The following is a 12,594-nucleotide window of genomic DNA, read 5'->3' as shown; positions in this document are numbered from 1 at the left end:
CTCCAATTTATTATTATTATACTATTGTAGTTTTCTTTCTTCCTTTTTTTTTTTTTTAATATTGAATCGTGAGACTTTATTTTGATTAACATTTAAATATTCATTTTGATTAGATTCCTTTTAACAGAAATAGAGAATCACCATAGGATACTCATTGGTGTGGAAAAGTGACAAATTAGGATTTTAGAGGAAGTTCAGTAATGATTAAATACATTTTTAATTATTGTCACCTTTCTAGCAAGCTTGTTTGTAACGCCATGTTTCTTTAATGCCATTATAAGATATCGATTGAGAAATAGTATTGCCAGTAATTCATGACGTTCGAATTAACACATTCGAAGAATTTTTCCAAAAATTGTGAAAAACAGATTTCCTGTTTGCATATACTTTCGATACGAATATTGTCGTCAGTGTATGTGCACACACAACCATTTTGAATCTCGTTGCTTTTTTTACCATCGTTTTTTTTTTTTTTTTTCGTATTTGTCGAAATCGATATCCACCATCTTGAATTTTTAATTTCACGAATGCGTTGAAAGTAGTATTAATCGAAGTTTTATCCATTTTAGGGAGAGCTCTCTTCTCGTTAAGAACAATGTCACGTCAGATCGTTCGATTCAAGGCGTAACCACGACCATAGCCCACGAATTCACCCATCAATGGTTTGGAAATCTCGTCAGCCCGAAATGGTGGAAGTACATTTGGTTGAACGAAGGATTCGCGGATTATTTCCAATATTTCATCACTCATAAGGCGAGTATTAACAAAGGTGGCCAAGTATTTTACATTTCATATTTGCGAATACGTTATTTTTATACATTATTTTTGCATGCCATTTAACAAACGATGCAATAAAAATAAAATTCGATATAACACGAAGCGAAGATATTTGCGAAAAGTATTTCACGTGTAATTTATCCAAGGATCTATCTAAGTTGAATCCTTATTTTTAATTCGTTTCATAAATATCGTATCTATTTATAGTTGATTCTGATTAATATTTTCGTTAGATTCTGCCCGATTGGCGATTAGACGAGGTATTCGTTGTGGACAATACGCAGGGGGTCGCTTTCGTTACGGATGCGGGTACAAACACACGACCCATGAACCAGGACGCGACCACGCCCGCAGAAATCAGTAAATTGTTCGACAATATCGCGTATCAGAAGTGTAAGTGAAACGACAAAGGTTTATAAGAGCGATTAAAATTTATTTTCGACGCGTACAAATTAATCAGCAGGAAAATATTTACGTAGCTCGAGTTTGATCGAGATCGATACGAGATTCTATTTTATATTATTTTTAATAATGGAATTTTACTTGGAATTTTACTTCGAAGCAATGGAATCGACTTTTAATTGCTCTTATTTTATTCTTCATCTTTGTCCATTTCTTTATATTTTATTTTAATAGGATGTTCATCCTCTTGCACGTGAAAAATATTTTCAAAAATATTTGAAATTTTCATTTGGAAGGAGGACGAAAAAAATGTTGACAACTTGAAAAAGATTTTCTATTCGAAAATAAAAAAAAAAAATTTTCTACGTGATTATACAACGTTGGAGAGATATTAAGACAAAGAGATATTATTACAAAGGCACGAGTCATTGGTTTTAACATCAGATAAAAAAAAAAAAAATATATGTGTGAACAAACACGTTATTAGCTTCCAATAATTTCCATTTATTGATCAACGTTACGAGATAATATGTAACATATCTTATCAATCGGTTAATACATTTAATCTTGAAACTAAATATTATCAGACGACGAAAAGTCGAGAGTTATTGTTTCATAGATCTATTTATTATTCTAGAATAATAGTTATTCTAGAGAATAGAATCATTGAATCGATACAGAAAATGTCACGATTGTGTCTTTCTCTCTCTTTTAATCTGATCATTTAAAATATATATGTATAATTGTCTAGTAACTTGGAAAGAAAAAGACGAACGACTTAAATAATATCTATCGATAATTATAAATTATAAGAACATTTGATAAATGAAAGATTTAATGATTCGAAAGATAATAATTTAATTTTTCTTAATTTGAGATTTATGAAAATAGATTTTATTGCGTTACATAAAATGTTTAACGACACGTTGTTGTCAATACGAAATGATAAAGATGAAGAGTATTTTATGCCAATGTAATAAGTGGATTATTTAAACACAATGAGACGTTACAGGCATGATAATAATTGATAAAGGGAGGCTAATTTCTGTTTGGAATTCTGTTTGAAATTTGAAAAGTAAAATTTATTAGATTTAGAGAGGATTTTTAGATTGTTGCAATAAATAAAATAATTTTTATAGGAAAAAAAATCGAAGAAAAAATCAATAATCAAAATTTAAAATGTATTTCGCGTTGAAAAGTCTTGCATTTTAAAAATTCCTTCCATAATTGTTGAAAAAAATGCTGCAATTATAATTTGTTGTTAATATAATAATAATAATTTTTCTATTTAAAAATTCCCTGTACAACGATCAATGATTTTTCTTTTAAAGAATCGAATTTGAGAAAAAAAGAAATAAATATTCGAAATATTTAACCGTGAAACAATCGAATATATGAAAATGACGAATTTTTCGTTTTATTATAAAAAAGAATACAGATATTTTTGGAAAAAATTAATATATCGAATCGAGATATAATATGCCATTCGTACATAAATAAATAAATAAATACACGTTTTTACACGAAATAAATTCGATAAAAACGTATATGCGTGATGAGGGAAATAAATTAAATGACAATGATAATAAAATTAATAATTGCTTCATTCGGAAGCTTCGATTAAAAATTAAATGCAGAATCGTAATAAGAAACAGCAATCATTCATAATATTCTTTACAGCTGGAGCGGTTATTCGAATGATGTCGCACATTTTGGGGCTTGAAAATTTCCAAAAAGGCTTGAGGGAATACCTGAATAAAATGTACGTATATTAACACTTAGGGGAAAAAAGGGAAAAAAAAGCGAATTAATTCTCCTATTTTTGTTATTTATTATTTCACTCGAAAAATATTAATTGTAATATAGATAAATATCAAATCGAATATTATTATTATTCTTATTATTACTTGGAATATTTTTCTTTATTATTCATCGTGATCATCGCTCGTGATCACGAATTATTCTCTCTTACGAGTGTAATAATAATTACAGGAAGTACAAAAATGCCAATTCGTCGGATCTTTTCAAATATCTTGACAAAAACGGGAAGGAGAATTTGCCCAAGAATGTAACGTTCGAACAACTTATGGACGAGTGGGTGAACAAGCCGGGATATCCGGTGGTGAACGTTGTGAGGAAAGAGAAGGTGTACGAGATATCTCAGAAACGATTTTTATTGTACAAAAGTGGAAATGATACGAAATGGTGGGTGCCGCTCACTTATTTCCGTTTGTCCAATATTAACGAAACAACATTGCCAAAATTATGGTTGAGCCCGAATGACGAATTCGTGAAAGTCGATGTTAAAGAAGGGGATGGAATTATTTTCAACGCGTTGCAGACAGGTGAGCGATCCAACAGTGCGTCCACTTAAAAATATACGGTGTCTCGTTTCACTTTGATATCTTGACTTTCTTATTATTACATTATTTAATATCTTGCACGAGATATTTTTTATTTTCATCTTTATATCATTTTTATCACCTATCTATTTCTTCTATTCGTTCAATTTTGTACACTTGTTTTTTGATTTTTTGTTATATTCAATTTCGAAAAATTTTGAATCGTTTTTTTCCTCCTCCCAGGTTATTATCGCGTGAATTACGACAAGGAGAACTGGAAATTGTTAAACGATTACTTGAACTCGAGCAATTATACCAAATTGAGCCCCATAACGCGAGCTCAGTTGATCGACGATGCTTTAAATTTGGCGCGCGTTAACCAACTCTCTTACGACGTAGCGTTGAATCTCACGTTGTACCTTCACAAAGAAGTGGATTACATGCCTTGGCAAACGACATTTAGGAATTTGAACTTCTTGAATATCATGATGCGAGCCTCCGAACATTATCAAATGTTCAACGTACGTATTTGTGAAATTTATTACACATCTTCGTCCAATAGATAATAATGAATATCGATTGCTCGATAACTGTAGAGATTCGTATGCTGCGGATTTGTTTATAGGAAGTTTGAATTTCACAACAGATTTATAAAGTGCATATTGATATAAAATAATATCAACAACGAAGTATAGTATTTATTATGATGATAAATTAACAATATATGTCTATTTAAATTTCATTTTCAATTTCTAATTGCGTCACTTTCAAAATTTTGAATTTGCACAAATAACCGCAGCATATTATTTATAATTTAATGAACAAATCGATGGATAAATAGATTTTATTTAGGCATGAATATATCAACACTCTGTACATTTTTTTCTTTTTCATTCAAAACGAATAAAACGCTTACAGACTTATGTTACCTGGCTAATGAGATCCCTGGTGGAAAAAATGGATTACAAACCTAAATCGAACGACGATCATTTTACGAAAATTCTTAGACCGACCATAATGTATTGGGGTTGCAGAGCTGGCGTTGAAAATTGCGTGGATTACGTCAATAATGAATTTAATGAATGGTTGAACGATTCTAAGAAAGAGTAAGTTAATTTATTTCTATTCTTATTCATTTAATTCTTTTAAATTTACTTTTTGTTGATTGAGCTTATCAATTCAACGCATGTCTTTATATCTATTATCTACTTATTTTATTTGAATTGATCTATTTGAAAAAAAATACTATTCTAACGTACAGCATTCTCCATGAATATAAATTTATTTCTAAATTTATACAAAATTTATAAAAATATACATATATAATATGTTTTCTATCGGTTTCCTCCTAATTTTCTACTGTCTGTTCACTATTTATGTTATTTAAATTTTATTAAAATTTCTCGTATATAATATTAAAATAAATAAGTGTAATTCGATAAAAATTTTATTTTACAGACTCGATGCCAATTTGAAGAACAATATTCTCTGTGCCGGTCTGAGAAATTCAGACTCGGAGGCATGGGACCGTACTTGGAACGTTGTGAAAAATATAATGGACGAAGATGAAAGGAACAATTTATCACCAATCTTGGCTTGTTCGAGCTCGTCTGAAGTTTTGGAGAAATATTTATTGCAAACCCTCGAAACAAATTCCTCGTTGTCTTTCTCGACCGTGTATCGAAACATCATAAACGAACATCCGATGGGTGTCGATATCGTTTTGAAAGTGCTCAATGACAAATACAAATCACTGTAATTAACAATACTGTCTTATTATACGTATAATGAAAATTATTGTAAATATGTTATAATTTATACTTATGTATATATATTTCTTTCTTTTTTTTTTTAGAAACAAAACTGAACATAACCTCAAATCGTATTTAGATATAATCGCGAACAGCGTTACAACTAAAGAACAACTTGAAAAGGTAATAATTTATTTTATCAACGAGTTGAATTTTAGCAATTAATAATAACTTCTATTATTAATCTAACTTCTATTATTAATCTAATTAATAATAACTTATTTAATTTTTTTAATTTACAGTTATTGAACCTTATCTGGAAAGAGGGATTGCAGGATAATCAAGCGAATATGATGCTGAAGGCAAATAGTAACATAGATTGGCTCGAGCATAACAAAAAATCGATCGAAGAATGGCTGCACGAACGAAATTCTTCATCCGGTTTGGTAGCGTTCGCTTCGATGATTATATTGTCAATATTTGTTACTCGATTTTATTAAGAATATATTGAGAATCAGGTCGTTGCGAACGAATTATGAGAATAAAAATGCAAATCAACTATTGAAATAAATTTACGATGATCTTCTTGTACAGTATACATTAATACAATAGCGACATGTTGGACAATGTTGTTCAGAATGACAAAATTCGTAAGAATTTGAAAATATATTTCAATATAACGCGATTATTTAAATTAGGCAATTGTAAATAATGTAGAAAATATACGTGGAAAATATATTTTTATATTATGTTATACGTAACATGTGAACGCAATAAAAAGTAGAAATTCAACGTTAAAAATTTAAGTATTTTGATTTTTGTACAAATTAAAAAAATAATTATAAATTGGAAGAAATTGTCCTTTATTCTCTAAGAATGATTTAAGATAAAATACGATACGTTATATTTTTAAAAAAAAAGAATAAAATAGAAGTGTGCTCAATTAAGCGCGCCCGTATTTTATTAGTGGTTACGCGCCAAGAATAAAACAGACAAGGAGAGTAAATAATGAGAGAAGAACAGAGATAGGATAAAAATATGGAAATCAGCGCCATCTTTAGAGTGCCGCAAATGAAACTCAATATATAAGGACAGAAACTGTTAAAAAAGGATAGAGATAGGATAAGAATTAACCATTAGCGCCATCTCTTGAGTTTTGGAGATATCTTTTCGAAGAATGATTTTCGAAGCAATTAAGAGATGGCATTACATTTTAATTCTTATTCTACCTTACCCTCATCTCGAAAGATATCTCTAGCACTCGAGAGATGGCGTTGACAATCAATTCTTATTCTATCTCTATCCTTGTCCTACTATTTCCTATCCTTATTTATTGAGTTTCATTTGCGGCACTCTGAAGATGGCGCTGATTTCCATATTTTTATCCTATCTCTATCCTTCTCTTACTATTTGCTGTCCTTATTTATTGAGTTTCATTTGGCATACTGAAGATGGCGCTGATTTCTATATTTTTATCCTATCTCTATCCTTCTCCTATTAACTATTTCCTTGTCTATATTTACTAGCGCGCGTATCACGAATGAACCAGGAGCGAATTACGAGATTATTCGAATATTTAATTTGTAATCGCTTTATATATAAATTATACTTTTTTTAAATATTTGAAATAGTCGAATAGATGAATAATTATAAAAAATTCAAAAAATTGAAAATATATTTTACCTTTCTTATAAGAATAGGATATAACATACAAACGTTATTCACACAATTTTTTTATAAGAAAACAGAATAATTTATCATTTATCATCTGGTCTGTCAAGTATAATATTGGAATCGTTAAAAGTAAAAGAAATTAGTCTCTGGTAATCAATTGCTGATATTTTATTACTAAAAATTCTTAAAATTATAATTAATTATAATTATTAAAATATAAATTACAGATACATAGTATTCAAAAAATAGAGGGAATCATACGATTGAAATGGCTTTTTCATTCCGATATCTCAATTCGTTGTCAAGATATAAGGATAAAAGTGACCTAGCGTTTATTAACATGGTGCAGAGAATGCGAATAGGACCACGATTCACTGACCTACACTTTTTCTTGGAAATTGGACGTCTTTCCAAGAATTACGTCTGTCGCTTGTCTACAGTTTGGGATAGGTCAATGAGACGAGGTGCGAGCGAGAGATCCGAGTAAGTAACAAGGACGGAGATAATAAATGATCAAAAATTACCCTTTTTTTAAGCGACGATATCTTCGGAACCGGAAGTCGTAGCGGGATAAATGAAAAACAGTTTTAAAGGGGAAAGTTCCACGCTTCTAATGATTTTTCACTGGTTGACCGAAAGTCATTATTTTCAAAGATATAGCGATTCAAAATTTTCCTAATTTTAATAAGGTTTTATCGAGTTTTATGATAAATTATGTGATAAATATATTTACTTCTGGAAGAATATTGCTTACAACGATTTTGATAATGGTACATTGAAGATTTAAAATTAATTTAAAAATTTCTTTATCTGGATTTTTGTTTAATTACTATATTGATTATTTAAATAGGTTTTGTGGATTCTATCGTTTTTTTAATATAAAAAATATATATTTGCATGAGAATTCGCAATCTAGTCATTAATAATTACAAATGATCATAGAGAGATACAATATTGCAATAAAATTTCAATAATCCTTACTATTATTTTACTTTTAATAATTTTTCTTGCAATTTTTATAATCCATATTCTAAAATACAGATAAAAAATTACATTTATTTATTCTTTTTTTTAATAATTAATAGGCTATTACAGAATGATCTACGATGATATCAATTGGATAAAGATCGCCTCTTATCTTCAATTCGAGAATTTCTCCAAGATTCATGTGTTGAATCGTGTCCAAATAATCAACGAAATTAATCATTCAAAAGTAATCAAAAGTATCGATCTATTGATATTTTTAGAAAATATACTTATCTCGTGAAATAGATTATATTCCTTATTCATTCTAGTTTCTGATATACGATATTGTAAAATTTCAATCATCGATCAGTTCTATCAAATGTAAACGTTATTATCAAATTAATGATTTGCAAAAATTTCTACAAAGAATAAAATGCCTCCTCGAATATTATCTATACAATACACTTATGTATGATTTTAAATTTGGGAAAAATTTCTGTTTTAGAAATAGAATAGAAAAAATTTAATATTTTGGGAAGTTCAAGAATCTATTCATCCTCTGTTTCATCTAAATCATTTCCTAATTAATATTTCATCCTATTTTCTGATCCTATAATAAATTGCATAAAACTGCTCTTAATTAAATCTTATCAAGAAAATTAAGGATAATTAAGCATTTAAATTTAATACCAAGGTTGCATCGCATGAACGATAAACGCCATCCATCGATATAGATTTGAAACAAAGCTAAAATTATTAGAAATTAATAAAAAAAAAAACTGTTATTTGTACGATATTATTGAAATCTCATGGACAATAATCTTACATTTCGATGTAAAAAAGCATTTAATCGTATAATATCACAAGTTTGCTCGAATATATTCCTTCTCTTCGATACAGCTTAAACAGCTTACTCGTGCTATTCGTGGCAATCGCGTGGAAAAGTTTTTTAATTGACATTTCAAACGTTTTTCATTCTAGCCAGACTAATAGAACTTATTTTCGATATCCTTATCTGGAAAATCAACAGCCAGGATCAACTAGATAAGGTAATTCTGACTTGATAATATTATCTTATTATCGAAGCAAAACTACATTTTACATGTGGATTAAACAAATCATAATTATCTTTCGTTTTTTTTAGATTGAGGACTTTTTTGCGAACGATTAACAAAGGATTCCGATATTATATTATCATGTGTGTGAAAAAAATTGAAAAAAGTAATCAAGAAAATTGTATCGATCATTTCAAATAAGAAATATTATATAAAGCAAAATGTATAAAAATAGCACTGAAGCGTTGGTAATATTTTTAATTAAATTACAATCGTTATTTTATTACTTTCTTTTTTACAATTTTGATAAGAACAATAATTCAATATTCTGCAATAAAAATTAACAAAAATATACGAATTTAAATATATTTTCTTTAATGAAATTTCTTTAAAAATAATTAATTGTTACGAATTGTTATGAAATATTTTTCTTTTGAAAATATCTTTTCAATCTTCGATTTTAAGGATTATTTTCATTTGTTTAAGAGGGATATAAGAAACAAATATAATATGATAAATAATTTTACAAAAATTATACTGTCATACGTAATATACGTTATATGATAAAATTGATGATTTATACTATGTAATTAATATGAATTGGATGTAATAAAAGAGAGAAATATTGTAAAGTGTATTACAATCATTTTTTAATTATTTCGTAAGATTATTTATTTATAACAATCAATTAATGTCGATACAAATCTTTTAATTCGATTTAATCTTACTGTGAGACCAAGTAATATAAAATTTTTTCAGCAAATAAAACGAACTAATCAAAAAAAAAAAAAAGTATTTCTATTTGGTCGCGTATAGATTTCAATTAATTTTAAATTTAAAAATTATATATTACGATATCTATGTATGATACTTTCCAAAGCAAGAGAGAAAGAAAATTATTTCTAATACCGTTAAAGATACATTTCACGTTTATTCATCGTTTATTCATTTAATCATCGTTTATTTATCGAAATTGCATTTATCAGAGTTAATTCAACATCGCTAGTTATTTAACATCGCTAATCTATTTTCTTATAAAATGAATTTCAAGATTACGAGATTAAAAGAGAAATGAAGATAAAATATTGTATTTATTAAAATATTCTTCTTTTCCAAAGCTATACATATATTGCCATTTGTATCAAGATTTTTTTATTTGCACATGATCATTAATTTCCAATGTCGTGTACAATTTAATCTAATGATAAATCTAAATGGACAATTGAGTTAATGAAGTGCGACCCATCTGATTTTATTATTGATATAAAAATTAAAAATTGTTTTCTGGAAGGATATTTACATTAGAAACTTCGATAAATATCGTAATTTAATTTGATTCTTTAATGTTTCTCGAGATAGAAATCGAAATTTATTATTTATAATTGTCAACGAACTATTCTATATAATTACGAAACAACTTCGATAATGCGTAATTTTGATGATCATTAAGCAGATCTTAAGAGATAAATTACGACATTAATTTTCAGATTACGAAATATATATAATATATAACGAAATAAATAATACACTTTTCCAAATCTCGTATTTATAAAATATTTGTTCATGATCATGAAAACGAAGATATTCATCTCGAATCTTTAAATATTGTAGTTTAATTATTATTATTAATATTAAGTTTCTATCAATCCTTTTGCAAAATTATAAAATTTAATACATTAAATTGTGAAAAAAAGTAATAAATTTAAATCTTCAATAGAATCACTAATTACATTAGTTACATCAACGTTAAACTATATTATTAAATATAGTTTAATATCAATGATATATCGATAAATGAATTGAGATGCATTTACAATTTGAAAAAAATCTTAAAACAAAACAAATGTATCATTGGTATCAAGAAACTTCAAAAAGATTAACAAAGATATTATATTATAAATATTATTATCCCACATTACGAATATTATACAAACGATAATGTTATCGTATCGTTTCCTCGAGTTAGGTAATTATATTATAATGTTACGACTCTTCAAGATCCGATGAGAATCGAACAAAAAATTTAATTACATTACGTTTCAATCGGTCATTCGATAAAAAATCGTGCTAAATAATGATTTTGTACAAGAGAAATGCTTTTATCGTTTTTCAATAAATGTCCCTATTAATTGATCGGACATATTAAAGGGATCTTAATTGCGAAATATTTTTTTTATCATCTGGAAAATCAATTAGATATAACGATATAAAATTTTAAAGCATCAAATTTCAATTTCAGAATCCAGGATTGCGTAATAAATTTGAAAATTGTATTTAGAAATTGTGTTGCTTTTAAATTATATATTAATTCGATAATATTATCAATATCTTTAGTGATTATAAATAATTGATGTATGATGCTATATAATTCGTAATAAAATAAGCAATAAAATTATTCTTATATAATTCTTTTTTTTTCGAGGAAATCAAATTGGTGGTATAGAGATTCTTTCGCGTAATTGGATGAATTTATATTCTAAATGGAGTGAGAAGAGTTGGAGGGAGAAAAAAATTTTACGAGATAAAAATAAATTGCTTCTAATGATAAATCATGGTGATAGGTCGTGGTACTTTGAAGATAAAGATGTTTTAAATATTTCAAGATCATCATTTTTAATTAAATTATAGATGCAATTGTACGTAATATAATGTACGTAACAAAGAAAATATTTTGTTGTATTTTTTTTTTTTATAACAGAAAAGAAAGTCACAATTTCACAGAAAGCTTAAAACTTTTAAAATATTTTTTTATTTTTGGAGACGATTCTGAGTTTTGAAGATTTGTTGATTTAAGAAAGTTACATAATAATTTAAAGGAAAAAAAAAATTGAAGAATAAGAAATTGAAAAAGAAAATTTCATTTTAAATACTATTCAAACACACGTCCAATTTTAAGTTTCAATTACTATTTAGAGTTATCAATGTTACAGAGGTTACATATATGTGTTATCTATTTTATCACATATTTTTCTATTAGAAAAATAATGATAGAGTTCTTTTTGATAACCTGATAATTATTATAATACCTTAATTACATTTTATCATTTTCTATAATATAACAATAAATGTTTCTCATAAAAATTAATCTACTAAACATTTATATAATAACTATTAAAAATATCCGAGAAACATTTATTTTTCAATAAAAATAAATTTTTTTCAAGACACTTTGATTTTTTCTCTTCTAAATAACGCCTATATTTTTGATTTTACAGAATTCCAATTGAAATCTACTAACCTAACAGTCACTTCAGATAATTTTGAATCAAGAATCCAAGTCCAATTAACCAAATTACACATATATAAAATAAGATACGTTCCTAAATAAATCTATGACGCGTTAAAACGAGTCATAAAACATAAATACACTTGACACCGGCACATTAAGCAAATCTATGATGAATCGATTCCCTCGAGGAGCAAACTCTCCCACACACAGAAAGAAAGAAAAATTCTACACCTTCCACGATCCAAATTTATCAACTTTTTCGAACTCGTATTTATCAAATCTATCGAAAATAAATTATTCGAACACCTTCGTAAGCTTACTTTTTAAAACTAAAAATAAAATACTCGTTCAACCATTTATTAACCTAGGTCGTGTCGTGAAAAACAAAAAACGTTCGT

General features: G+C 27.2%; 1 protein-coding gene across 2 annotated transcripts in view; it reads left to right on the top strand.

The window, feature by feature from the left end:
* Positions 1-5,962, top strand: part of LOC102674081 (aminopeptidase N-like) — an 8,933-nt gene extending 2,971 nt beyond the window's left edge. The window contains exons 3-11 of one of the 2 annotated variants that reach the window (XM_031511936.1): positions 570-753; positions 1,011-1,170; positions 2,860-2,941; positions 3,172-3,524; positions 3,765-4,042; positions 4,440-4,627; positions 4,980-5,276; positions 5,377-5,455; positions 5,575-5,962. In XM_031511936.1, coding sequence (XP_031367796.1) covers positions 570-753; positions 1,011-1,170; positions 2,860-2,941; positions 3,172-3,524; positions 3,765-4,042; positions 4,440-4,627; positions 4,980-5,276; positions 5,377-5,455; positions 5,575-5,772 — 1,819 coding nt within the window. In that variant the 3' untranslated portion in view covers positions 5,773-5,962. The remainder of the gene's footprint in view (positions 1-569; positions 754-1,010; positions 1,171-2,859; positions 2,942-3,171; positions 3,525-3,764; positions 4,043-4,439; positions 4,628-4,979; positions 5,277-5,376; positions 5,456-5,574) is intronic. The other variant, XM_006618677.2, reaches the window with a different exon arrangement.
* Positions 5,963-12,594: the final 6,632 nt, after the last annotated feature.

The sequence above is a fragment of the Apis dorsata genome, unplaced genomic scaffold (assembly GCF_000469605.1).
Source record: "Apis dorsata unplaced genomic scaffold, Apis dorsata 1.3 scaffold_365, whole genome shotgun sequence".
NCBI lineage: Eukaryota > Metazoa > Arthropoda > Insecta > Hymenoptera > Apidae > Apis > Apis dorsata.
This window is presented reverse-complemented; position numbering and strand designations above follow the sequence as displayed.